The sequence below is a fragment of the Exophiala xenobiotica genome (assembly GCF_000835505.1).
Source record: "Exophiala xenobiotica strain CBS 118157 unplaced genomic scaffold supercont1.5, whole genome shotgun sequence".
Lineage (NCBI taxonomy): Eukaryota > Fungi > Ascomycota > Eurotiomycetes > Chaetothyriales > Herpotrichiellaceae > Exophiala > Exophiala xenobiotica.
Window position 1 is genome coordinate 2,677,027 of NW_013562490.1, and position 27,383 is coordinate 2,704,409.

Genomic DNA, 27,383 nt, shown 5'->3' on the forward strand with positions numbered 1-27,383 from the left:
GATAGGGACAACCGTCGATCTCATTACCGAACCGCATGAGCAAGGCTGTAGATGCAGGCGTTTGATAGGTGCTGTATTCGAAGGCTTGTGGCCGACAGTCTCGTCCCGGGCGTCGAGGCCTGGCTCCGCAGGGTCTAGTTCAGGAATCCTATCTCATCAGATGGCTATACAGACTGTCTCTGCAGACGGCTTATCATTGCTCTCAGACACTTGACAATCCAAGTGTTCCTCAATCACGCAACCTTCGAGGGGAACACCTATCTGGTGGCTTCTGCATGCTTCTCGAGGAAAGCGTCGGACGTCTCCTTGATTGCTGTCGAGTCATAAGTTAACTATAAGACTGGCACAGTCGTGGGGTCTTTCCCTTCCAGCGTCACTCAACAGTGATTCAGTCTGGTACTCGCTCATCATCCTGCCAGGGTCCTCTCCGTTGTCGCCGCATTCCGAACTCGAAGACGATGAAGATTCCCAATTTCAGGCCACGCCCGTTCCATCTCGCCCTCCAAGGCGAGGTCTCAATCTGGATCAACAATGACATCCGACCGCTGCCTCCTTCCCGCCGACTCTGGGACACCTGGGCATATCTGTCTTTCTGGGCCATCAATCAGATCGCCCTCAGCAACTGGCAGATCGGCGCCTCTCTAGTTGCCGTCGGCCTTTCTGTCTGGCAAACGATGATTGCTGTGATCATTGGAAAGATAATTATTGCTGCAGTGGCGATCTGCAATGGCATGGTCGGTGCAACCTGGCACATTGGCTTCCCGGTTCTGTCGCGTGGTATCTGGGGTGTTTGGGGTTCATATATCATCATTGTCCAGCGCATTGCCCTCAGCTTGACCTGGTTCTGCGTACAGTCATGGACTGGAGGGATTTGCGTCACGGCGGTACTGAGTTCAATCTTCTCCTCCTTCCAGCATATGGAAAACACTCTGCCTGCGTCGTCAAACACCACTACCAAGTTGCTGGTTGGATGGATCGTTTACAACATCATTACCATCCCAATGCTCTACATTCCTCCAGAGAAGACCCGCAAACTACTATTCGCCATGAACACCATCTCCGTGGTCACCCTCGTCTCGATGATGATCTATGTTCTCTCCACTGCCCGTGGCGCAGGGCCATTGCTCTCCGCGCCAGCCACGGCACGCTCAGGGAGTCAACTGGGCTGGGCCATCGTCCAGGGTATAACGACCGTCATTGGAGGCATCGCTGTGGGATTGACAAACCAAACGGATTATTCACGCTTTGCCCGCAAACCTGGCGACCAGATCTTCGGCCAGTGGTTCTCGATCCTGACCCTGGGCACCATCTTGCCCCTTTTTGGCTGCCTCACAAGCTCTGCATCTATTCAACTCTATGGCGAAGCATACTGGAACCCACCTGACCTCTTGCTTCGCTGGCTCGATGACGACTACAACGCCAAATCCCGCGCTGCGGCATTCTTCGCTGGCTGTGGCCTGGTGGTCTGCCAGCTCGCGATCAACACCATCGACAACGCGTTTTCGGCTGGCATGGATTTGTCCGGTCTCTTCCCCAAGTACTTCAACATCAGGAGGGGATCCTATCTTGCGCTCGTTTTGTCCATCGCCATGTGTCCTTGGGAACTGCTCGCCTCAGCTGGGACTTTCATCAGTGTCATGGGAGCCTGTAAGTGTGGTCCCGGCTCTTGCTTACCGAGAAAACATGGCTAACAGCACCGTCCTTTCTAGACTCGGTCTTCCTAGGTCCAATGTGTGGTATCCAGATCTGCGACTATTTCCTTGTACGGTCGCGACGGATGAAGCTGACCGATCTCTACACACCCTCGCAAACGGGGATATATTATTACTTCCATGGCGTGAACCCGCGGGCTTTCGCTGCATGGGTCTGCGGCTGGGGTCCTCAACTGCCGGGCTTCGTCGCCAACGTCAATCCCAGCGTGACGGTTCCGAAAGCATGCACCGACATGTTCTATCTCGCGTTTCCCCTGGGTCTTGCCATCAGCTTCACGCTCTATTACGGACTCAACCGAGCATTCCCGCCCAACGGACTAGGAGAGTACGACGACGTCGACTACTACGGCACTTTCACAAGCGACGAGGCCGCGAAGCTGGGCGTTTCCCTGCCGGAGGAGACGATTGGGGAAGACAAAGTCAAGCAGCTTGGGTATGCTGAGGACACAAAGGTTATGGATGAGAAGGTGACTGAGTAGTACTAGTACTAGTAGTAGAGATATATGAAACTTTTCAATTTATTATCTCTAGGCTCCGCACGAGGTAATACTAGTATCAGGTAGGGTTTCGAGAAAAGCGAACCCTAGTGGTGGAGGAGTATCTTTGTTTGATACGAGCAGGCTTTTGAAGGAACGACCTGCGGCTCTGATTTGAAAGATCCATTAGACGGTGCTTCCTTATTCACAACTTACCGCCTCTGATGGTGCCGGCTATCAGATGATCGTCAACTTGGGTTTTGGTATATCCGACGCTGACAGGCAAACCGGCCGGATGAGCGGGCTGTGCTTCAAACCCAGGGCACGCCTCGGGGCACGCCTGAGGGTACATCTTAGGGTACGCCTCGAGGTACATCTTAGAGTGCGCCTTAAGTCCCGCTAAACCGCGCTTATGGTTATAAGTATAGCCACGACTTGGACTGGCTTAACATAGGTTATTTGGGCTTTGGGTCAAATGGCGGGATGCTCATGTGTGGAAATAGAAATGGACTTTGGTGATTGGCCACGGTGTATATCTGCCTATATCGAGTTAACGAAGTCTCCCTCCCTTGAGCCACAAAGCGCTTCCAAGTTGCCGTGCAAGGTAGAAGGATAATTCACAGCTGCCTCATTAACACAGAGGAGATGTTGGCATTGGTTCTTCGTTTTCTCCGCTACTAGGGATGTTGCTGTAGACGACCAGATTGAATTGATTTCCGCAAGCTCCTATCCTGCGTTCTTCCCCGAGCGTGTTCGGATCTTTCTTTTGTTTTGCAAGACTTGGGTTAAAACACGGCGACCATGTCGTATCACACAGAACGAGAGTGGGACGTGGTCGAGGGGCCCCATTTGCATCCAGTAGGTGAGTGATACCAAGTATGATCTATATTCAGTCAGGCGGCTCTCCCAAGGTATATATAAACGATGCTCTGTCATCTAGATGTCCCTCAGACTTCAACAAATCCCCATCAATTAGTGATCCAGTCCCAAACAACTTAATCATCCCGAGAAGTTGCAATATCGATCGATCCATCCTCCGTCGCCCAAAATACCAAAGTCTCCAACAATGAAGATAGCAGGTGTTCTCGCTCTGGTAGCTCCTATCTTCGCCCTCCCGCGACCTCAGGCTGGCGATACTACTAGTACCATCGATCCGACCCTCGTTCCTGCCTTTGGACTCGTCGCTGGCATCCCCAGCACTTCACAGCTAGGTAGCTGTCAGGGTTCCAACGACGTCAATATTCCATGTTCATGCCCGCCGGATATGGGCGCATTCATTCAGCGTCTCGAGCAATTTTCTTCTGCCGGGAACGCTTTCGGTATCCCTGTCACCTTCTCAGACGATGTCAACGACATGTCGGTGGCGACCCAGCTCGATCGGGTCAATGCCTGCATCGTCACGCTCCAAAATTTCGATGATACTTCCGAGGGTGTAGGATGCCCTGCGGCTTCTGCGCCAAATTTTCTCACGGTGCAGGCAAGTCTGCTACAGCAATTGAATTGACTGGTGGATCGAAAATGGCAAAGTGAATGATCAGTGGTGGTGTTTCCCAATCTATACTTAGCATTATAGTTGAATACTATAAGTACTCGTTAATCATCCATGGGTACTACTAGTATAAGCTATCGGCTCTGGCAAGAAAAAAGTGCTAGTGCCCACACCAAGAAGATGTCTCTCTCACAAACGGACATGGCAGAAGGTAAACTGGGAGATCAAGTACTCCGCGAATATAGTACTCCCCTCGGCCACCTGGCACAAAAGCAAATTCCCGACACCCGCATCATGGACTTTCGGGTTACGATGCTAACAGCGCCCCTGATAAATGGTAAATGGACGGTGGAAGTACTAATCGAACATGCTCAATAGCTGCTGGGGTGCCGCCTGGGTGGACATGAGAGAAGAGCTGGGGGAATGAACACAGCGGTGTGCGAAGGAGTGAAGCAGTGTGCTTTCCTCCTTCTATCTTGTAGATGTCCGATTCGTCCTCTAGTGCATTCTGCAGCTGACAATAAAGCATTACAAGCAGCATTTAGGGTCTGGGGCACAAGACGGTGGTGCAGATAGTACTCCTTAATCATGGAGCGGATGTCCACGCTGTATAAAGACGCTAATAGTATGGCAATGCACTGACAAGTAGCATTGGTAGGTGGCATAAAGAAGTAGTGCGGATGCTGCACAACATATAGTATAGTAGTGGTTCAAAACTCGATGGGAGTTTGGCGGAGTCTTATTAGCCTTGGAGTGGCTTAACTAGGTAAAGCCTTAAGACCCTGATTTCTAAGCAATGCTTATCCCACCGCCAACTTCGAGGATATAGGGATACAATAATCAGAGACTAAAATGATAAGAACTATCGGTTAATGCTAAAAGAAAACCCCGGAGGAAAATCTTTAATTCCTCTGCGGGATGGACGTTGCAAAATACCCTTGAGACTCAAATCCTTTCACGTCCTACAATCTGGTTACATGATCTTCTGCGTTGAAGCCATTAATTCTGGTAGAATGGTTATCTAGCGGTGGCGGTGGCAGCGGCGGGGGAGGTAGCGGAGGCAGTTCGTGGTCAGGCAGGGGAGGGGGTTGGTCGTGATCTGGGGTTGGTTTGGAATGTGGCACTTCGATCACTTGCCCTCCAGGTTGACCAAGCTGCGCCAGTTCTTCTGGAGTCAGCTCCTTCGGATGTGTGCGTTGAGTCGGTTGCGCAAGGTCGGGCAATATATCTGCGGGATGCACCGCGCCGGGATTAAATCGCGGCCGTATACGTCCAGCGGTGGGTATGTGGTGGATGCGTTACAGTGACCGTATGAGTAGTAGTATCTGGTGGAGCCGCGCCCCAATAGGTCTGATTCCTCGGGATTGTTCTGTAGGCTCCGGTAGCAGCAATGGTTGCAGCCCCTACAGCGTACGCTCCGACGTTGCTCCGCTTTTTCTCTTCGTGGTTGTCTCTATGTTGTCTCTCGGAGCGTTGATCGGCGTCTGTTTTCTCCTGAGGAGGCGGAGTGGGCAGTGGGTTTGCACCGCGTCCCCGTCAGGCGTTTCCACGTCGTGTTACCGTCATGAGGGTTCGGGGAATGGGGTGATCAGATGCAGTACTAGTGCCAGTGACCGAACTAGCACCCTGCAATGATGGTGGAGCAAGGCCTTTTGTTTGCTACGAGCAATTGAAGCTTTGAAGGATTGACCTGCAGCTCCATGACTTGAAAGGTCCATTCGACGGTGCTCCTTATTCACAACTTGCCGCCTCTGACGGTGCCGGCTATCGGATGATCGTCAACTTGCGTTTTTCTATTCAAGAAAACCTTCCTCGCTTAGTAGGTCGGTCGCATAGGAGATGTTTAGGCCCTTAAGCAGACGCGCAACGTCGAGGTCTCGGCGCGGTATTACCAGGTGGCCATGGCAAGTGGCGACCGATCGATCGAGAGGTTTGTGGTCAAGCTGCTAGTCCAGCTCGGGCAGATGAAGTTTGCGCGGCCCTTGTATCGAGTCCTAATCGGATTGGACTACGGGGTTGCGGTCGACATTTCGATATTTCCGAATACTATGAATTTTTAGGATCACATTTCCATCCACCACTTTACACAGCATGTTGTAGTCCATTTCCTCCAGACTCTTTCGGCCAGTAACATAAAAATAGCACTCCGGCTAATTATCGAGCCGTCAACACGCCCCTGTACCTCATCTTGCCCTCTTCCAGAGCCTCTATTGCACTCTCGATGCCTTCTCTATCCATCGCAAAAGTCATTACCTGCGGCTTCACGTCCTGGCGGGCCATGAAGGCCAACATCTTCTTGATCTCGACTCTGGACGAGATGACCGTCCCTTGAATGCGGATCCCTTTGGCGAGCAGTTGATACTGGGAGATTTTGAAATCGCTGAAATGTACAGTCAAAGGCAAGATGACGGCCTGCGGAGTGAGGATGGACAGGTAACGGTCGTAGTCGAGTGGAACGGACGATGTGACCACAAGAGCGTCGAGAGTGGTGCCGATGGCCAGGGGAGCCGGTTCCTGATCCTTGACGACGATGAAGCTTGTCGCGCCCATCTTCAGCGCCTCGTCACGTTTGCTGTCGGTTGTCGACAGCAGCACGACGTTCATGCCCAACCGAGCGGCAAACTGTACGGCCAAGTGACCTAGTCCGCCCAACCCGAGAACACCGACCGTCGACGAGGACGAAAGCCCATATCTCCGCAGCGCATTCCATACCGTCGCGCCGCCGCACATCATGGGCGCCGCCTCTGCGTCGCTGACATTGTCCGGGATGAGGAACAAGAATGCTTCCGATGTACCGTGGCCTCGGCGAAATGCCTTGGTCCAGATTCGCCTCTCCGTAGATTTTCCGCTCGGCGCAATACTCCTCGCTTCCCGCGTGACAGTACGTGCAGAGACCGCAAGAGTCGGCCTGATAGCCCCATCCCACACGGTCCCCGGGCCGGAGGCATTGCACGCTAGGCCCAACTTCACGGACTACGCCTACGCCTTCGTGGCCAAGGGCCATGTTGGCCGACTTGTAGTGGAGGTCGGTGCCACAGATGCCTGAGGCGGTGACTTTGACGAGGACCTGGTCCCCCCTCAGGTCGGGGCGTGTGGTTTCGGACTCCTGGATCCCGGTGGGGGTGCCTTTGTATACTTTGAAGGTCGGCATTGTGGTTGATGGCCCTCGTAGCAGCTGGGTTGGTCGTAAGGAGCTCCCCACTGTCCATGTTTCTTTCGGGAGAAGCAACGCCCGCGGCCTGCGGGACTTATATTCAAAGCCGTGGCGTGAAGACCCTCGTTATTGGAGTACTAATGGAAATATTCATGTATCCTTTTACGGTCCCACGTGTGGAGTACCACCTACTGTACCTTGGTGTGGATGAGTAATGAAACTACATTACGTTATACCAGTCCCGAAGTGGAATATTCTATATCGGGCGCCTTGTAAACATGTTGATCTCGCCAAGCATTGTAACAACGTACCCTTTCAATCTTTGGTCGTCACATTGAATTGCCATCAACTTATTTTCCATTCACGGAATATAATCACGCGCCCCCCAAGTATGTATGTAGCCGTTAGTGGCGGGGCGGCAGCCACAAGGGCCAAACCAGGGCAGCTTTCATCATGAATATCCAGTAACATGAGCCGCCATCCAGAATTCTCGCTTAGAATTGAAGTTCAGACCGGGTGGCCTGAAAACGACGCTTGGTGGTGTGCGATATACTGTTGAAGCGAGACTTTTCTGGACAATGAGATGGTCGATTGATGGTTTGGTCTCCAAGTATTTCCCCCAGAGCGCCGAAGGTGAAATGATCAGAAAGAGAACGCTACCGATGGAATTCGCGACTGTCTCTATTGCCTTCACTTTCTTTCCGAGATCATGGCAAACTTCATTATCTATAATGTACTATAGGCATTCGACAAAACAGAAGGACAGTAACAAAAGAGAGGGAACACAACGGAAGTACCCTCTCCGCCAGGCTTCCCACAAGTGCCTCACCGCAACCGTGATGAATGACAGACCCCCTACAAACACCCCAGAGGTGGTTCGAACAGCAAGTGGAACCAATTCAACCCGTTCGAATAGTCTAGTTTTGTGCAAACTTGGACCGAGCTCGAAGCTGCTTTCCAAAGATGTAGATGACCGTCGTTCCAAAAATCCCCATCACACTCAGGCCGGCCAGAACGCTCACGCCCCTGTGCACCCCCAAGTTGATGAAGAGGGGTCGCGCAAATATGGCACTGGCGCAAGCGGTCGCCGATCTCATCACGCTGTTTCCCGCAAATAGGGAGGCCGCATACTGTAGGTACGAGAAGGGGATGTAGATGAAGATGGACTGCATGGTCCAGAAGTGTCCGATGCAGAAGATGCCCACGCCAACCAAAGGAACTGACCAGTGTATCTTGGAGTCGGACGTCCATGCGAAAAGGAATAGTCCAATTGGCAGCAGGAACGAGCCAACAATGGCCGGGACAAGACGATGTTCTTGCTCTCGGAGGCCGTTCTTTCAGGTTGTCCGGCACCATGTAGAAGTAGAGGTAGGCAAAATAGCCAAGGATAGCGACCATTACGCCAATCATGCATGACAGAAAGGCGAGTCCGGTCTGTCCCAGATTGAAACCGTAGAAGGGTAGGAAGACCAAGGTGAACACTTCGAAGAATGTGTAGAAATCCCCGTAAAAGTATCCCGTGTAGACGTGAACGAAGAAGATGGACGGGTCCTTGAACATAATCTCCATGGGTCGAAGGAGAGCGGAAAAGAGGATGTCGCAAGCAGACAGGCTGCGTTGATCAATCTCACTTTGAGACTGGAGGCGGGAGTCGCCCGTGAGCTCTCGCAATCGACGAGCTCGCCTCAGCAAGATGTTCGGTGCCGAAGTCTCAGGCATGAACAGCAACAGGCTCAGCAGGACCGGAGAAGCCATCCACGTTATTTCCCAGAATGGCTATCTCCAGCTCTTGGCTTGAGCGGCAAAGCCTCCGATCATGGGCCCAAATGCCGGACCGGACCAAGCAGAAAAACCCCAGAAGGAGAGCCCGTAGGGAATGTAGATCAGAGGGAACATGTCGCCGGTCGTTGCGCCTCCATTGGCTAGCGCTGGGCTGCCAAAGAATCCCAGCCAGAACCGCAGGGTTAAAAGCCCTCCAAAACTTTGCGTGACTGCCTCAGGAAAAGACAACACCCAGAACACAGTGAAAGTGAGCCAATAGACCGGATTTCGTCCGACGACAGGAATTTCTGTCAGAGGCGAGAAGAGAAGGTCCCCCACGCCGTATGCAAGGATGTAAAGGGACAGACCCAGCGATGCGGCGACTGGGCTGACGTGAAATTTCTCCTGAATTCCCGATGAAGCGGTCGACCAAATGGGACCAGCGCAATAGACGGCGAACGTGTAGAAGGACAAGACCGAGGTGACAAGTGCCTTCTTGCCGCGTGACCAATTTTGAGGGTTCGCAGGATCGTCCGTGGTGTACCAGTCGATGAGGATCACACCGTCCGAGGTTTTTTGAGGAGCAATGGTCAGTGATTTCGTGCGCTGAATGTCAAGGATCTGTTCTGCGTGGAACCGGTCGTTGTCATAAGCCACGCTATGGACACTCGGGTTCGTCCTGATCCGTCGCAGCATCTCCAAGTCGCGCTCCGGCGGCATCGACTTGTCCGTGTTCCAGGGCCATGACTTCATCTGCGACGTTATCGGCTGCGTGTTCCCTTTGTGTCAGACTAAGCTTCTCTTCACCTATCAACAGGGATGAGTATTGGGAGTTCATAGTCGTCTCGCTCTTCAGGGTATTGGAGGTATTTGTTCCGAGTAACATAGCGAATTGCCTGGCCGATAGGCGCTTGACGAATGAGCTCGAGCATACCTACGATGGGACGCGGGTTGTGACTTGTTGATGTTTGCCAGTAAAGTGGGAAGGGGCTGATAGTCTGGTACCCAGTGAGGGTTGTCTTTATGAATGAAGGCTGCGGAGGGAGAAGAATGGGTCCTCAGCTGGCGGGTTGACTTTTTATTAGGATGACTGATATGTATCCATCCTCAGACAAGAGGTTCGTATGTTGTATTCGCAATATTTGTAGCCGTGCAGATTACTGATACTGACTTCTGAATCCACTAGAAGCTGCAGCTTTGAAGCCAAAGAAGAGAGTGAAAAGACTTACCGACATGGTGCCACAAGCAGCGGTCGAGACGAAAACACTCGAAGCTATTATAGCACTCCATGACCCATCACTGACAAAGACAGTACGCCGTGTCTGTTGTGTATCAGGACCTCCTCATGCCGCTGGAATGGCGCAGAGTGAATCTGTCGCTCAATGCATTCAATGTTGGGCACTTTCCATGCTGACAAAGTCCACGCAAGTTGGCATGGCGTTGACCGGGGTGTTCTTCACGTAAATCGATCCAAGTCGCCATGTAGTTTCCGTATCCAAGTATATACCTTAAACAATCTGTCTCAGGCTGCCGACGATATTCTAATTCGGGCTATCAAGGATATTCTAACCTCACATGAATGCCGCATGGGCCGTACGCAGGCAACTCACCCATAGGATTGATGCCACCATTTGTTTCTTCGTCGGCGCCCTAGGACACGGCATGCTGCTAGCGTGACCACCGGAAGCATGGAGGAGAAATAGACGACGGCTTCGTGGCTCTGCTCGGTGACGTTCATCAGTTGACTTCGCAAGCGATTCACGGCACGGCTTTGATACTTGAGTCCGGCTCGGGCATAACGTCCTCAGTCCCCTTTACTAGAGTCAGCAAGCTTGAATGCAGCTATCTAGAAGATGTCGTCATGTAAGTAATCGTGTCTCAGTGCCAATTTTGGCATTGTCGTCTGCCAGTAACAGCCATCTCCCGAGAACTCCATTGCCATGCACTTGAAACCATTCGAGGTTCAATAACGGATCAATTCGAGTTCGAGAAGTCTTCACTGAGAGGTGGTACCCGCGTCAGCGGGCCCACAACTGGTGGCCAGACTTGGAGTTGCTGTTCGTAGGTATGTCGACTGAATGAGTACCACTGGAGTCTGGTGCGGATGATGTCGCGGTCGAAATGCTCGCATATTCACAAGGAGTACTTGTCGCGTTACAACTGCCACATGGTGGGCCTTTCTCGTCGCACTTCACTTTCCGGCTTTTGCATGTTTGGCAACCAGTGCGTGATTTACGGTGAGAACGACGACCTAGCATTTGGATCTGGTCAAGACTTAGAACTCAGTTTGCAATGAATGAAATTTTGATATCAGTGTAAGGATCATGCATGGTAAGCGCCTCGGAATACTGCAGGCGCAAGATGAGAGGCTACGAGGCAGGGTACGGAGTACTCCTCTTAGTTCAGAGTAATATGAATGCCAAGGCCGACGTCGTTAATCATCGTTTGGCTCTAGGACTTGCGCGGAAGACATATTTCGTTCATGGACATCTCCAAAGTCATACCTGACCAGTTACATGGCTTCAATTTTACACTTACGAAGCGTGAAGTACTTAAAACTAGTAAGTCCTGGTTCACAAAGCCCGCTAGGCTCATGGTTTGGCGAACGTACGAAGCACCTAAACCAGCTCTAATGGCTTGAACCACAGCACAGCCTCTCAACAGTCGATTAGCCTTCCAGAGCCGGCCAGTATTGAACTCAATCATTCCGTGTAGCCCGGCAATTCCTCGATCTGCTCAAACTCTGACATGGAAAGCTCGTAGCCCAAATGTCTCTTGAGGAGTTCGTGGGTAACAAAACGCTCGGGCGTATTGCCCTGCGCATCGACGAACGAGACATGGTGGTTGACGTCGCTGATACGTTGCAATTCGTTGGCGTGGCGATGGTGATGTGGACATCCGTCTACACCGATGAGGAAGATCGTAACATGGGCCCACGACAGCCCAAGGAGATCGAGCTCGAACTCGTCCATGTCGGTTGCTTCGCCATCGAGAAGAAGAAGCAAGCGCAGCATGGGCGTCTCGGGCCCGGCTTGCCATCCGTACACGGGGTGATGCGTTGCTGACTCGGAGTGCTTTTGGAAATGCAATTCCTTGACTTTCTGCCAGCCTGTCATGACCCGTGTTCCGCCTCCTATCCTGACTTTCCGCCACATTTCATTGAAATTCTGGTTGTTGATGGTGCCAATATAGTTAGCTGAACTCGAGAAAGTAGTCAGATCATAGCCGCGAAAGTCATGGTCGTGATTGGCCATGGCATCGCTGAAGCGTCGGATAATTGCTTTCGCGACATCTACGTAGAGTCAGTATTGATACAACCCTCATGCCAGTGACCTCACCCTTGTTTTTTGGTTGCGTGGATCGAGAATATCCGGTGATGAGATACTGGTTGTAGTTTGGTCGCAACGGGTCAAAATCCATCGATCCGGAAACATCCAACAGAATCATTGTGTCGTCAGTCGATACTTCTGGTCGATCGTAGGCCAAGAAGGGCGAGGGCATGACTTGCTTCGAGTATCCGGTCGAGGTGTGTTGGAGATGGCATGTGTCGGTGCTGGAATAGTACTCGGGAGGCGGCTCGACTGCAGTGGCCATTCGAGCCCGAGCCATATTTATCTCGGAAATAAAGTCTGGCTTCATCCTGACCCCAACGCTTCCTTCTCGGTGGTTCAAGACCCAGTACAGCCGTTCTTCGGCAGTATCCTCGTATCCTCGCCATGCAGGGGTAATTCCTCTCCAACCCGCAGCGGCCTCGATGCTGAATTTCAGTGGGTTAGACGCTTGATTGGCCCATGCCACCGGAATAGGTTCAAAGTAGCCACTTCTGAGCAGATGGAGGTATTGAATGGGATGGCGGGCTCGAAGGTCAGCAATCTTTCTTGTCATGCCAACCTTGTCCTGGTACGTCGCGACGATATGTCGCCACTGCTCATCAGGCCACCTCCCGTTCTCCTCGGCGATGATTGCGTCGCGTAATTCACGGCCTTTGAGCGTCAACTTTTGTGTCTTCGCCGCAACTTTCTCTTCGGAAGACTTCAAGCCGATGCTTTGCCTGAAACTTGAAAGCCTGGAGACCCTAACGGATTTCTCCGCACTTCGATCCCCTGACGAAGAGGACTGCTTCTGCTCATCCGGAACATTCGTGTCGGAAGCCTTGATTGGCCGCTTCTTATCATCGGACGCTGCGATGCTGACTCGGGACATTGCGGCATCAAGAGCCTCATCGTCCCAGATATTCATCTTCGGTTCTTTGGCGTCAATGTTGGCTTGCGCCTCAATATTCAGACTGTTGTTAAGGGCGATGGTTTGATTGATGGATTGGGCGTGGTATCCTGGTCGTGGTCGTTGCAACCCCCAGGCAGATTGATAGTAACCATATGGCGACACGACTCGAAGCCTGTAAGGATTTCTGCTCCACAGCCCGATACTCTGATTGTTATCGTTGTACGCCTTCTCACCTGGTTGAAAAGACCAAACGCGTCAGTTGAAAAGGGGAGCAGAAGGAGCGTGGAAGTGGTATAGTACTAACCAGGATACATGACTGCGTTTGACCACATCTCCTGCACTCCATACCGACGGAATTTCATCCGCTGATAATTGTGGATTGGACAATTACAATAATAGTCTGCCTCGTGTTCAGGCTCAATCTCGCTGTTGTAGATCTGATATTGTAACTGAAGATTCTGTAGAGCATTTTGCATTTGTTGCTGTCAGACCGTCAGTGAATGTTTACCATTGCCATTTGAGCCTCCAAAGGAAGTGCACCTCATCTCTGGCACGAATTTGGGCAGCTTCGATAACTTGATTGGTATGGTGGCGAATTGCTGCTGCCACGCGGGGGGCAGTCCTCGGTGGCGGATATGTTGGTGGAGCATAATCTGGAGGCACGCCTTGCTTGAAGTCCAGTTGTGGAACATTTGACCCGATCTGGGACTGTCCCGTTGCGACCATATGGCCAGCTTGGTCTTCCGCCTCTAAGTGCTTTGCAAAATGCCAATCTTCATGTTCATCCCTCCGGTCCGAGTCGATTGATTGGTGGCATTGAACGCAAAAGTACTGATCTGGCCCATGTTGTACCGCACTGAGGGCATTGTTCTGTTCAGAGCCGTTGCTGCTTTGTTTCGATTCCATGTTCGTAAAATTCCCCATGTACCATTTGGTTGAGAGACAACTTGCACAATGTTGCAACAGCAGATGCATTTGTAGGACTGCCGTAAGCGGGCTGTGCAGGGCGGGTTACGTCAACAGTCGGTGTCGCCTCCAATGATTTCAAGCGTGAACCATACATGCAGTAGCTGGAATCCGGGGGCGCAGCTGATAGCAGCCAATAAAGAGAGATAGCATAATACAAGCCTCGTACTTTATTCTGTTCAAGCTCAAGCTAAAGGTCAAGCATACTTTGCAGGTTAACTTAGTCATCCATTGTCTCCTAGGTAAGTGGTACTAGTATTTATCGCCTCGTTAGTACAAACGAAATTTCCAGTCAATACCTTATAAACCCTCAGTAGGTGCGTGCCTCTTCTTGCATTGTCGTGGGAGGGTTCTCGCGCTAGCGGCAAAATGGCATGGAAATGGCGGGATACAACAACGACGACGCACAGCGAGCATGTTGCGAACTAAAGAATACTAGCCAACAAGAACCTTTCCTTGTATGCGTGTTCCATTTTCTATGTGGTTTTCTATGGCGTGAAGGACGTGGTGAATGGGCCACTTTCGCCGCACCACTGCACGGTTCTGTCTGGTTAAAGATTGTTGTTTTCCTGGGTGCACATAGTGCTTCCTTGACCCTCTCCCAATAGTAATAGTATCGAGGGCTGTCCTTCTAATGTGAGATACTGGTCGAAGTAATGGTGGTAGTTAGGTCTGTGATGGCACGTAGAATGTCCGCGAGTAACCGAGACTATATCATTTAGTTAGTAATTGTTAGACCACTAAAGTCGTTGAAACGGCGGAAGGGACTAGAGTCGAGCGGATAAAGGGATCATAAAAGCGGCGGAATACTCAGGACACGAAAGATACTAATATACCCTTAACTAACTACTCTATCCTACCTAATCGATAGGGGACCGGTAGGGACCGATACCTAATCAATAGTGAATTAATAGTGAATTAATAAGTACTAGAAAGTTATATAGAAAATCGCTAGTAAATAGTTCAATATTTATTTATATCGAAAAAGCTACCTTATATTAGTAGATCTAGGCGATAACGATATCGCTTTTTAGGATATTATATATTTTAATAGTAATTACTAGGATACTAGTAGTTCTCTGTATAAATCCTTTCTAAATTAAGAAATAAAAAATTTCTTATTAGTCTTAAAAAAATTGGCTGAGATTAATGCGAAACTATTTTCTTTTTAGATTAGGATTCGATTTCTATTTATCTCGATCTCTAAACGCTCGATTAAGGCTTAAATAATAGTGTAGTATTAAATCTTAACACTGATAACGTTTTTATATTATTCGAGTCTTAATATCTTTTAGTGATTATTTTCTTAATAATAGTACTCCTTAGAATAAGTAGTCTTTATTATCTCACTAATTAGATTATAACGATTCTTTATTATTATCGTTATTTAAAGGCTTTATAATTATTAGTAATTTTTAACGCTTAAGGGTTAAGACTTATATACTTAGAAGCCTATAAAAGTCTTTATAGTCTAATAGTTATAGCCTTTTCTTTCGTAAATTAGATTCTAAATTTTTTAGCGTTAGATTTTTAAGGATAAAAAGAAGAAGGAAAATTACGAAGGCGAGATTCGAACTTTTAATTTTTTCTAGATTATATCAATAATACTATCTCGAAAAGTTCTTTAATAGTTAATACTAATATATTAGAGAAGTATTAGAGAAGTATTAGAGAAGTATTAGAGAAGTATTAGAGAAGTATTAGAGAAGTATTAGAGAAGTATTAGAGAAGTATTAGAGAACTATCTAAAAAGTATCGAAAACTATTGAAAATTTTAGCGATCTAAGGACTTATAATTATCTACGTTATCTTCGAGAAATCTTAGCTAACTTAGTAGAAGACCCTCAGAAGCTTTATAAATATTATATTAGATACATTGAAAAGTTCGAATATAAAATATATAGGTAAATATATAAGTAAATTAGTAGAGGACTATTAGAAGCTTTATATATATATTTATTAGATATATTAAAAAATCTATCTAAAACACTAGAACATTTAGGTTTTAATCCCTTTAAAGATTTGGATTTAGAATCTCTAAATATAAAGAAGAGATCAGAATCTGAAATTGATCTTAGTTTTTTTAATATTTACCTTAAAATGTTCAATATATCAACATTTCTTTAATTTGATTTTTTTAGAATTTAAGTATATAATTTATTACTATATTTCTAGTAATAAAGGTACTTGTAGATACTATAGTAGAAACGATTTAAGCGCGATTCAAACGCTTTATTTTTTTTATATCTTTTTAAGTAAAGAATTAGCTCGAGCCACTAGGGCCTTAGCTAAAATAAGAACCGTTACATTGTTCTACTAAACCTAGGAAGACAGCCCGGGCTTGGCTCGCGCCTAGCTCTGGCTCCCCCTAGTGCCAGCCCGAATCTAGCTCGGATTCGACTCGGTCCTGACTCAACCGCAGGAGGTGCAACCTAGAAGTCTACTGCCTCGAAGCCAGTCCGCCCCCAGCTCAATCTTAGCCCGGACTCAGCTCGATTCGAGCTTACTTCTACACCAGAATTCCCTGCTGACTTGCCTCGCAACGAGTTCAGTATCTGATCAGTACTGGTACTGTAAATCTCGATTTCGTCCTATTTGTTCTCTCGAGGTTGATTGAGGCCCCGCATTGCGATGACTTTTAAAACCTCGTGAAAACGTTGAATCGCGGCAGTAGATAGCCTTGGAAAGGCTTAGCTGAGGCGCCCTGTCGTGGAACTGCAAGGAACCCGCACCCGCGGACTGACCCGCAAGACCCCACAGCAACCGGGCACTTCGAGTTGGCGAGTCAACAAAGTATTGGGGCACCGCTAGAAGTTGTCGAACGGTGAGGCCAGTAGTTGGTGAAAAAGATCATTGAATCCTCGTCCAGCCTTCGCGAGGTCGGATGACCTAAATGCCTCAAATCTTTGCCATGGTGTAGGAGAGGAACTTGAAAGAAAAAAAATGAAAAGAAATTGAAGTACTGTACTAACAGTGAACTTCAGTACGGAAGGAAGCTTCGGTGGCCCGTCAGCAATTCAAAACCAATCTCTTACTCGTCACAAAAGGGGTTCTTAGACTCGGAATTTAGTGTTCGCAGTTTACCGCCTAGGATATAGAAAACGAACACTTCTTAAGAATATCATGGACCCTAGCGATAGACAGTATAGTACCTCTAGGCAGTCCTTGTTGCTTATATCATGCTATCTGACCCTCCGTCGTCCACCATACACGTCCAGATGAAAAAGCAACCCAGGAAGGAGAACGGTGCATCGAGGAACTGATCAATTCTCTGCTTCTGCTAGTACAAATACGGAACTCGCGCCAAAGATTCAAAATCCGCGAGATTTGCGTAAGGTAGCCCACGTACCGTGGATGCCCGCGGAGTGGGAGAAGTACCGCTCAATGTGTTCCACGACGACGCCTACATTGCAATACCTTGGTCTTAAGATCGAGTGGACGAATTCATCGAGTCCAGCAAGAAGGACGACATGTTCTAGCAAAATGAAAAGTGAACCATCATTCCCTGCCGAGTGACTGGATGGACGACGAGGCTGCTGCAGACTCTTCTTCCTGCTCGAGAAAAGGATGGGACGGTGGGGCGTCGTCGTCTACTAGTACACGCTACTGTTCGACAAGGACAAAGTGGTCGAGGTGACGAGGTGGCCAAAGTTCCCATCCAAGTACGGAGTACAACTTGAAGTATCTCGCCTGGTGCGGAAATAAAGTGGGAAGGTCACCGGAAACGGACCTCAACGATCATGGGTCCGAGCACGGCATTCTCTTTGCGAAGTGCAGAGACTAGCTCCAAGGCCCTTGAAAGTGAGATGGCGTTCGCCTGAAAGATGATAAAATAAGATGTCGATCAAACCGCAATGTTGTACTCCGGTTCAAGCTCAAGCCTGTCGGATTTGCTACTACATAAGTACTTGTGGAATGTTTGTGGTAGCCCCGGACAACGAATTAGTGACACGAAAACAGTAAGCCTACTTATCAAGCCGTGAGGTTATCCCTGTGAATGGGCATTCATTCCTTGCCTGAACAACTTTCTTTCCGTTCTTAATAGTGAGTACGGAGTAGTATTAACTTACTGGTATCTCGTACAGACGTCCATCCAGCGCGTTCGTGATCTTAAGATCTTCAACCGTCTCGCCATAATGTGGGAAATCTACAGGGGCGGCGCACCCTACGTTAGGGTTAGGGTGATGTCAACCTATACTCACTCCGAGAGCGCGCGAGTCAGGGTGAGTCGGGTGAGCGATTACCCGTGTCATATCTATTATAGGGGCTACGACGCCTCGCGCCTTAGTAATTGGACGGACCATAGTCTTCATAATTTCTCTCTATTCTCTATATAGGCTGTTGCAAAACCGCCTTCCACCCGAAACAATGACTTTGGTTGCGTGTCCTGCAATCGAACAACCTGACCATGGCTACAATCATCGAAAGATAACTTAGACAACCGGGTTCGCATTCTCTTCTGGCGGCTAGAGTCTGGTCAGTCAACTTCGATCAGAAGTGAGAGTAGGTCACGGCACCATTTTTGGATATTGTCGTTGAAGTAGTGATTCAAGGTCATCGGGGTGCCAACAAGCTCTATGTTGAGTAAAAAGCGGACATGCTGGACGGCGTTCGCAGAAACTTCGAAAAGACCGTCCCATAGAGCTGAGAGCAATTCCGACTCGACGGCATCGAGGGAATACATCTGGCCACCCGTGGCTAGGCACATGCATGGAAATTTCTGCTAACCATCGGCAACTTTTGTGGTCGACTCGGTTAAGGGGACGCTGTCCCAGGAATTAGTTCAGAAGTGGGCTGTCCATAAATCTTTTGACGGGAAAGATCAACGTGGCTATAAGAGGCATTCATATCGCAAGAAGGCAAACTTCGCCTTTTTCAGGCCTCCCCCATGATACGGAGGCCGAATGGTAGCAGCCAATGGAGTGCAACTCGTAATAGTAGGTGGGGGTTGGAGATAAATTCTCGATTGTGCCAGACTGCTATCCATCAGATACTGTCAAGCTAAAGAGACGATCCTGATGTCACTCACGCTTCTCACTTGGACGATCCTACAACACGTGAATGTTCTTTCCAAAGTCTTTGGCCACTTCTTTTAACTGCGTAATTTATTACGATTCACACCAATCAGGCTTTGTAGATCAGGAGCAGAGCTATACCTTATAACTCTCGAGTAAACCATTGAGGAGAAATCGGGAAATTGAAGTGTCACGTAAGCAGGGTATGGCTAGCTTGCAAGCATGTCTCCTCAGGTGAGTAAAGATGAGAGTCCGAGTGCGGGAGAGGAGGGTGGGTCGCGAGTGACGTGGCTTGAAATGCGGTACCTGTTATTTTACGTTCAATGACTACCCCCTACTTATGAGGAAGCCCTCTGTAGTTCTTGGAATGATAAATGATCTTTTGATTCTCAAAACTACACACTGTCTGGGCGAGCACTACATGAGCTCCAAGCAGAGTTCAATCTATTTTGACGGCTAGGCAGTACTTAGCGGAGACGAGACAAGAACATCATCCAAGGATCTCGACTTCAGTCACCACGACTATTGCAGACCACTGGCTGCCGGCTTACCGAGACGTTCCCGACTTCGGCCTTGAACCTGGGTCGCGCGAGAGAATCCGGCCGCACATCCGCAAAACCTCTCCCGACTCCGTCCCCGCCAACGATGCAAGACCAACAAAAAGCATCATCCCTTGCGGAACATTCTCAGAGTCTGGATGAGCTGCAAGGCCGTGCGGGAGGAGAGTCCGGGCATAAGCTCGAGAAGCAGGGCTCATTCGACTCAAGGAGAAGTTTGGATGCCCACTCGAGGCAAACTCAGCATGTAGGTTCTGGAGTGGCCTCAATGTAGGTCTGTGCAGCTGGGATTTGCTTGCTGAATTGCCTCAAGGTCGAGACACGAGTGATACATCGCTATGTCGTCAGGCGTCCGCGCCCACTTCAATATTTATATCGGTCGAAGGTAATCACTGTGGGCAATGAGCATGGAATCTTGGCTCCGTCTACAACCAATGAGACGGGTCTCCAGTCAAGCACTTCTAGCCATCTGCCAGAGGACGTTGCGAGAGGCAGGGAGCGGCTGGATCTATTTGTCGATCTGATATGGGTGGGTATCATCAGCAATCTTTCCGAAGTCTTTTCGACATTGGGCTTCAAACCTGAAGACCCCTCCACGGGGAAAGCAACGGTAGGCATCATGCTGGTCCCAGACAAGACGGGTTCCCATGGCTGAATTACTCGATGCAGCTAGTCTTCGTTCTGCTATTTTTGCCCTCCTGGCGTATCTGGAATTCTATGCGGGAATTTCTCAATAATTATTACATGGACGACATGGTGCAGAAAACCTTTAAACTGTGGATCTTGGTCTTGTCCGTCTTTTATGGCAACCAGTTGGCCTACCTGGCCGAAGATATCGACAAAGTGAAGACCTGGGTCATCTCGACGTACCTTATTATCCTCGGCAGCTTCCTGCTTATCGAACTGGTCTATTCTATATTTATCAAATGGCTGCGAAGACTTATCTTCATCCAATCCGTGCTTAGATTGCCCGGGGTTGGGCTCTGGATTGCCGCCATCTATTTACATGATGTCTATGCAGTGGGCCCGGTCGTGGCTGCGGTGGCTTGGGAGTATATTTGCTCCATGATTTTCAGCTCAAGACTTGCAGACAGGCTCACGCCGAGCGAGTACAAGAAAGCTCTCGATGTCGACCACTTCCAATCCCGAATGGCCAATTTTTTCATCATTACCCTCGGTGAAGGTGTTCTGCAATTGGTCAAAGATGGACCATTAGGACGAGGCTTGAACGGGACAACTGGGATCATGGTCTGGATCCTCCTTGTCTACTATGAGCTGTCATTCCTATATTTTAACCGCGACGGAAGCAAAAGATTTATTCCGGCAATCAAGCAGGAGGGGAAGAAAACATTGATCTGGGTATCCTTCCACATTCCCCTCTTCGCCTCAATATTGACGTTTGCATCCGGCGTCATATTCATCGTCCGCCACGAGACAAGCGAACAACTTGATGTTTCGGGAGAGCAGCAAATCCCAGACGGCGAGATACCGCACTACATGTACAATGCAGTCTGGACTAGCGCGGTTTCGCTCGCCATCATCATCTTTAGCATGACGGGTCTAGCGCTTTTGGACAAGTCGCTTGACGAGCCCGGATCCCTTCGGATTAACAATCGATACATACGTCTTGGGGGACGGCTAGTGTACATCGTTGTGATACTCTGTGTTCCCGCCACTAGGAATATTGATGCTCTACTCTTCTTAGGGATTGCAGGACTCATGCTCGTGGTGGTAACAAGCTGGGAGTGGGCAGTTTGCATGGATCGTGGGAGTGCTTTCGTTGAGCCAGAGGGACTCAGCTTGATGATGAACAAAGAACTGAAGGGGAAGAAATAAGCCTACGCGGACGGGATGATCAGAGATTTCTGACAATTAATCAACATGGGTCACTTTTCAGCTCGTCAGTTAGGACAAGCTCGGAGATCACTCTGGACTGGCATACATTGGCAGAGCTTTCGAGCCTTGAGCAGTTGTGGATCTAGATTCCGCAAGGTATCGATCGGTTGTTTTGTGGAAGAACTAACCGCAATTACTGCACCGACTAGATGTCGAAAAGAACTGTTGACGGCGAGCAAAGCAGCCTGGACAAGAACAGCTTATAAAAGTGGCAGATCTGCCCCCTCTCCCCCTCCCCTCCCCCCCTCTTCCCTGCTGGCACATCGGCCGAGTCATTGGAGCCTTCTCTAATGAACTGTTCCATCAGCTCTTCTACCTTCACCAGCTAGTCGGCCCCAACTGGCGGAGACGTTCCATCTTGAACCAGTTGACCGAGATCGACGAAATGCACTCCCAAAATCCTTTCATGCTCTGCTGGCACCGGTGCTGTCCCGCACGACAATGTTCCCACTGATTCTGTCACCGAAAGGGCGCACTGGTCCTGTCAAGCCATATTTCACTCCCTTACGGTCGACCAGTTCGTCCACTTCCGGGGTTGCATTGATTGCAACCGTTGGCGAGGATGCCCGCACCCTCAAAGATCTCGTGTCATCGTAACACTCGGCCGGGTTCACTATAACGGATATTTCACCTGGGGTCTGCCAGGCTGCGCAAATGATAGCGACAATCTTCCCTCAGGAGAACTGGAGCGGAGATAATGCGGAGGAAAGAGTGCTCGCTTGGGGGCCTAGGGTCGGGGGACTTGAGGTTCGGAGAGGAAGGCTTTGGGAGAAGTCTCGGGTGATTCACTCCGCGTGATTGATCTGGGCTTTTGCACCTCGAGCACGGGGATTGAAGACAGGTTCTATTGTTGAAGAGGGTCTCCACCACTCAGCGAGGTCTTAGACAACGTTGGCGAGGGGAGACTGTCCTAGGGCGGCTGTCCCTTGGCATATCAAGCAATGGTAATTCTGCAGCGGCTCCTCACCCTTCCCGGCGATACGATTGCAATTGGCCTGAGTTCTGGCCAAATCAAATTATCCGGTTCCAAACCGTCAAAAGTATTTCCTTGGCAGATCTTTAGCTCTTCTATCCCACGATGTAAAAATATTGTACGGCGTTTGTCACTGTGAAGCCGGGCGAACACATGCGAGGCTTCGCGAAAGGTCATGTCATGGCAGCATCGAGGGGTCTCAGATGTGTAAACCTTTCACTAGCAGCCTGCGTTCTCGGCAAATGAAAGCTCAAATGTCATCTCCATCGAATTTCAACAGATTTGATTTGCCTCCCTGCCTCTTCTGAATCTCACCAGCGTAGAAAGCTGCCTGACGGACGCCCAAGTAGTTGGCCACTGTTCTCAGAATTCGCATAGTAGGCTCTGCCAAAGACTTCGAGCCGCCGGTATCTACTAAGTCGACAAGATAGAGAGAAAATGGCAGTAAACAACCACCAAAAATCCTTGTCAGAGGCATGGTGTTGACATTCCCTGCACCCTTTGCCGGGTTGTAGTTGGTACTGTTGAAGGCTGTCCATAAGAACCTGGGTGTTGTGGATTGCTTGGACTGCAGGGCCCCGCCCACCTCCGGACTGGACTTCGAAACCATTCCTAGATGTTGTGGGACCGTCGCGAGAATCTCGCGCTGCAACTGTTGGATCGACGTCTCCGCGCCATGGAACTGCTTTCTCAGCTTGTCCGTATTGTGGTGGGTTGTGGCCAGGAGATGTCTCGTCAGCTCAAAGACGAGTCGGTTTGCTAGCATGCGATAGCCTCGCATGTCGTTCCATACCGTGGCAGCGAAGTAGTTGTCATAGATGTGGTAGCAGCCATCGATGATAACCTCTCGTTCTCCACTTGTTTGCATCGCTTTGTATGTCCATCCAGGCTTCATGTATTTTTTGGTGTCCGCAAAAGCTCGGTCGAATTCCAGGGCTCTCTCGAGCACAGTATGGGGATCCACCACGGGAGTAGATATTGTTTGCACGTAAAAGTGGGTAAATTTGACTTTGGTTTGGAATACATGCCACGATATGTCTCGTTCGACATGAAGGGTGGCGCACTCGGTGAGCTCAGCAATCTCTTGTGGGAGGCGTACACGATATTGGACGCAGTAGTTAGTCAAACAGGATGTCAACTGCGCAAATAGTCTTATCTCGGATGGCGTTTGAAGTTGTTTTATGCCCCGATACCTGAGCAAAGACAAACCCCCAAGGATGTGGGCCTCTTTGGCAGCGATGTCACAGGGCAGTCGTAGATTCATTTCCTCGAAGTAGCTCAACAGCAGTACAGCAAGTAGAGTCTTGTCGTCCTTGGCAGATCTAGGGTCCTGGAGCAGGACATTCACCATCCTTATAGACGAGCCGTACATTTGCTGTGTGGTCATTTCGTAGTCGACATGGTTATGAGTACTCGAGAGTCCAATACCTCCCACTGATCGCATACAAGCTGTCAATACTCCATCAGGTGTGACCCTCGAGGTATTTGACCGCGCTGGGACGTACTGGTGTGAGTCTGGAGTATGGATGGTGTAATGCAGATGGAAAAAGTCATTTGACATTTCAAGGATCAATCTGGAGGAGTCATATGGCGAGCCTGAAGGCATTCCTCGGGCTCCGAAGTCGTAGTATCGGAGTGACCTTGGATGTTGGGCCACCGACTGGGATTGCCCAGATGCGAATGGAATCGAGCTCAACTCGGTTGATGAAACGCGACTCACATCGTGGTTGGTTGATGAGAACGATCCGTTCGTTTCCTTTTTTTTAATGTGGGCTTCAACCCTTCTGATCGTGTGCTCTCTTTCATCGCGGAAAAGGAGGTCGGTCTCGTTCCGGTATCTGGGGCACCGAAATGAAGCCAGAGAACAGTTCAAACACCCATCAGGAGCCCGATCGCACTACAAATTGATATTCTTTTGATCAAAATCTGGTTAGGCTACTGTAGAGAGGGAGTGGCACTTACCCGGATCTTCCTTTTCCGGCAATTTTCACAACCTCTGGATGGCTTGCCTCGGTACACCATATCACTAACAATCCATCAAAGATATGGCGAAGATGCGGCGCATTTGATCAGGTACATGTAGACATGAAGATAGACGGAGACGTGCAACCGGACATGAGTGTTCGGAACCATGGCGGATTGGGCCTCGTCGCGCTTGGAGCGGATCGGGCTAGTTCTGGTCTAACTCGATGCGGTAAGCTGTGCGAGGTAGCCAATCATGAATGGAATGTACGGAGTACCCCACAGTGGATTGAGCCTTGGTGGCCAAATATCAAACTCCATCGTGCCGAAGCTGATCATCACACCAACGTCAATCTTTTGCTTCATCTTCACCCTTTTAACCCAGCAGCCAAAGTGCTTACTTGTATCCATGTAGTTTACTGCAGCCTGTCGCAGCTTAGAGGTGAACTCTTCCAGCTCCTCAGGCAAGAATTAATTCCCCCGTCTGAAAGATATTGAAATTCCGCCATCGGACATATACTACCATGCTTTGTACCTGTATACAAAAACAAACGACCCGAGCCATAGACACGAAGAGTCTTTGTTGTTGGACCAGATCGAGCCGGTGACCAATTTAACTGCCGGGACTATCACCTCAACCTTGGGTCATTAACCACGGGTGGAGGAGTGGTTGCTGCCAAAAACACCATCGAGCCAGCTAAGGATCGCCCAATTTGCTTCTTCGTATGCTCCAGCCGAGCAGTGTAGACTTGCTGCTCCTGTAAAGTTGTGTATCGTCGCCTTGGCGCCGATCGCTTTAGCCGCTTTCACCGCCTGTCCTGGGAATGTGGTATCATTAACCGGATTGGAAACCCAGACTGGAACTTGGATCAGTTGGGCGATATTGGCCAAGGTCATGTTTTTCGACTTTTCGATCCACTCGGACGGCGAGTGCGTGTTGAAAGACCAGAGTCCTTGAGCGATGCCCCATCGGCTTGCAGTCGACGCAGAGTCATTGAAGAGAATCGCATCTTCCACCACCTTGTCGAAAGCTGTCGTGTTGCCAGCAGCCAAGAGTTCGAGGAGGCTAGAGGGGAACCCTTGGGTGAAACCTTCGTACACACTGAACACACCCTCATTGAGGATCAGCGCCCTGACTCGAGGTTCGAACGCTGCAGCCCGAGCTGCGAGGTATCCTCCCATGGAGATTCCCTGCAGGACAAGCCGTGACATGTCTACATCAGACCTGTTCGCAAGGTAGTCAACGGCCGGGGTGACCACCTTTTCCCAATCGTAGATAAAGCCCAAGTTCTGTTGCCTACGAACTGTTGGTTGACCTGGGCCTTCATATGTCAGGACATTCCAACCTTTCTCCAAGAAGGCAAATCCGTTTGCATGCAGCGAGTGCTCCTGCGCCTGATCGTATCCATTGCCAATGAGGACGGTCGGGCGTTTTATGGAATAGTTGTCGGGCTTGTAGAATATACCAATCGTCTCAAAACCGTCAGCCGGGATGACAACCCTCTCGCCCGGAACTGGCAAAGAGGCGATGGCTTTGTCGAAGAGCGTTGTTTGCCTTTCCCAGTAACAGTTGATGAGAGGGTCACTCCAGTTGTCATGGAGGTAGAAGTCCGCTTCGCGATAATATCCTGAAGCAAAGAAGTAGCTGTCCTGTGCGACAGACGGATCATTGGTTGCCTCGGCACGCTTTTCACTTTGCTGTGCCAGTTGGTAGAACGTTGTATTGTAGCTGGACGTATTCTTGGGTTTGATCGCCTGCGCAGCCGAGAACAAATCGGCCACTGAGGCTCCCTGGTAGCGTACTGTACCGAACTGTACGAGAAGCTCATAGTTGAAGCTATCATCACGAATGAAAGTATAAGGCGGTTCTGTGAGGACTGAATTTGCTTTCTGAGGGCTGCTCAGGCCCAAGAAAAAGAGAACGAGTGCACTTGCGCACTTCATATGGGGCCACATCATGCGAAACGATTGGTAGAGAATATCAGCGGACTTTTAGAGAGCAGATTGAGACAACCTGAAAGACAGTTATACAAGCTATATACCGTTTACTGACCTATTGATCGACAGTTTTGTTGCAAGGCGAAGCTGCGTACACCTTGGTCCTGGATGTCGGTACACAAATGACGCAGCCTGCGAAAGCCTTCGATCAATTTCTATTGCATCAAGACTATGTCAACGAATCATGCGCCGATCTCAAGCCACTGCACGTTGCTAGACCCAGGACGAGATATCCAATTTGCCGAACCTTTAGTGCCTGGTCCGGATGGGCGCGGCTACCTGTACGTTAGTGCGAGGTCACCCTCGACAGCTACGTGAGGCGTTGGCCCGGTGAGTACAAAGGGCAAACCGGTCCAAGCATGCAATCATCTTAAAACTTAAGGTTCAGTGTGAGTAATAGATGCGTTTTCCTATCTGTGCTTCCGAACAAGAACAGCATACTCAGCGAGGTGGCGTTGCAAAGTTGAAGGTTGATCACCGTGAGGCTTAGGTCCTGATCATCACCTGAAGGAGCGAGGAGTTCCAAATCGAAGCCAGAGAGCATAACCTAAGATGAATTATCTTTGGCCATGGCATGATGGAGCGCATTTATCGCTCCCTCACCCATGAACATTTCTGGATGACGGTATCCACAACAATGGGCTCTTCCAACCGCTAGCTGGTCTCTTCCAGCTCGTGTACCTGAGTCTGCTCCACCGGACCACAAACGGCGTGCAGGTGCTGGTTTTCGTTGCCAGACTTGCTGATCGCCTGCTCAGTGCCGCATGGACTTCGGCCAGGTTGCGGGCTGACTCCGATTGGCTTCATCGCAATATTGACCGTACTTGGCGACATACTCGAGAAAGCTTCTGAAATGTGGAGCTCACAGCCTATAATGCTTCTTCCCGTCTGGATCGATCCAACAGTGAGGACCACGATCACATGAATCCCGGACAGCGGAAGATGACGTATACCCTTGGTATTTCCGATCGAGTATAAATCGACAAGTATATAAAGAAAATAAATAAAGGTAAGAAGAGGATGAGGGGAGGGTGAGTCGCGAGCGACGGGGTTTTAGAAGCGGCACGGTCGGGGTGAGCCGTATGCGAGCGCCCCTGCCGTTTTCCGTCCTTTATGTCCGCCAATTAGGCAGGCGTACCGACAGCCGACGTCGGCCCGGGATCCCTATCTGATCAAATCTTGAGGAATGGCAAACTGCTG

General features: G+C 49.7%; 8 protein-coding genes across 8 annotated transcripts; 2 read left to right on the forward strand and 6 right to left on the reverse strand.

Moving 5' to 3' along the window:
- Positions 1 to 67: 67 nt before the first annotated feature.
- Positions 68 to 2,272, forward strand: PV05_08780 (uncharacterized protein). Its single transcript, XM_013458318.1, has 2 exons — positions 68 to 1,647; positions 1,710 to 2,272. Exons 1-2 carry the CDS (start codon positions 459 to 461, stop codon positions 2,189 to 2,191), a joined length of 1,671 nt encoding a protein of 556 aa, XP_013313772.1. The 5' UTR covers positions 68 to 458; the 3' UTR covers positions 2,192 to 2,272.
- Positions 2,273 to 5,831: 3,559 nt separating this feature from the next.
- Positions 5,832 to 6,828, reverse strand: PV05_08781 (uncharacterized protein; the record flags this gene model as incomplete). Its single annotated transcript, XM_013458319.1, has 2 exons — positions 5,832 to 6,429; positions 6,473 to 6,828. 2 exons carry the CDS (start codon positions 6,826 to 6,828, stop codon positions 5,832 to 5,834), a joined length of 954 nt encoding a protein of 317 aa, XP_013313773.1.
- A 920-nt stretch (positions 6,829 to 7,748) lies between these two features.
- PV05_08782 (uncharacterized protein) lies at positions 7,749 to 8,586 on the reverse strand (the record flags this gene model as incomplete). The annotated part of the gene is made up of 2 exons (XM_013458320.1): positions 7,749 to 7,997; positions 8,056 to 8,586. 2 exons carry the CDS (start codon positions 8,584 to 8,586, stop codon positions 7,749 to 7,751), a joined length of 780 nt encoding a protein of 259 aa, XP_013313774.1.
- Positions 8,587 to 8,607: 21 nt separating this feature from the next.
- PV05_08783 (uncharacterized protein) lies at positions 8,608 to 9,524 on the reverse strand (the record flags this gene model as incomplete). Its single annotated transcript, XM_013458321.1, has 2 exons — positions 8,608 to 9,345; positions 9,408 to 9,524. The coding sequence occupies 2 exons, from the start codon at positions 9,522 to 9,524 to the stop codon at positions 8,608 to 8,610; spliced, it is 855 nt and encodes a 284-aa protein (XP_013313775.1).
- A 1,642-nt stretch (positions 9,525 to 11,166) lies between these two features.
- PV05_08784 (uncharacterized protein) lies at positions 11,167 to 13,722 on the reverse strand (the record flags this gene model as incomplete). The annotated part of the gene is made up of 4 exons (XM_013458322.1): positions 11,167 to 11,884; positions 11,931 to 13,049; positions 13,121 to 13,298; positions 13,357 to 13,722. 4 exons carry the CDS (start codon positions 13,720 to 13,722, stop codon positions 11,295 to 11,297), a joined length of 2,253 nt encoding a protein of 750 aa, XP_013313776.1. The 3' UTR covers positions 11,167 to 11,294.
- A 5,720-nt stretch (positions 13,723 to 19,442) lies between these two features.
- Positions 19,443 to 21,394, forward strand: PV05_08785 (uncharacterized protein; the record flags this gene model as incomplete). Its single annotated transcript, XM_013458323.1, has 3 exons — positions 19,443 to 19,601; positions 19,668 to 19,964; positions 20,024 to 21,394. 3 exons carry the CDS (start codon positions 19,443 to 19,445, stop codon positions 21,188 to 21,190), a joined length of 1,623 nt encoding a protein of 540 aa, XP_013313777.1. The 3' UTR covers positions 21,191 to 21,394.
- A 1,079-nt stretch (positions 21,395 to 22,473) lies between these two features.
- On the reverse strand, positions 22,474 to 24,245 carry PV05_08786 (uncharacterized protein; the record flags this gene model as incomplete). Its single annotated transcript, XM_013458324.1, has 2 exons — positions 22,474 to 24,120; positions 24,186 to 24,245. 2 exons carry the CDS (start codon positions 24,243 to 24,245, stop codon positions 22,474 to 22,476), a joined length of 1,707 nt encoding a protein of 568 aa, XP_013313778.1.
- A 541-nt stretch (positions 24,246 to 24,786) lies between these two features.
- On the reverse strand, positions 24,787 to 26,129 carry PV05_08787 (uncharacterized protein; the record flags this gene model as incomplete). Its single annotated transcript, XM_013458325.1, has 1 exon — positions 24,787 to 26,129. One exon carries the CDS (start codon positions 26,127 to 26,129, stop codon positions 24,834 to 24,836), a length of 1,296 nt encoding a protein of 431 aa, XP_013313779.1. The 3' UTR covers positions 24,787 to 24,833.
- Positions 26,130 to 27,383: the final 1,254 nt, after the last annotated feature.

What these genes read in the sequence shown, in the direction of transcription:
- PV05_08780 (XM_013458318.1), top strand. Translation starts at nt 459, where the DNA reads ATGAAGATTCCCAATTTCAGGCCACGCCCGTTCCATCTCGCCCTCCAA. An exon ending in CATCAGTGTCATGGGAGCCT is followed by an intron (nt 1,648 to 1,709) that starts GTAAGTGTGGTC and finishes CGTCCTTTCTAG; the next exon opens with ACTCGGTCTTCCTAGGTCCA.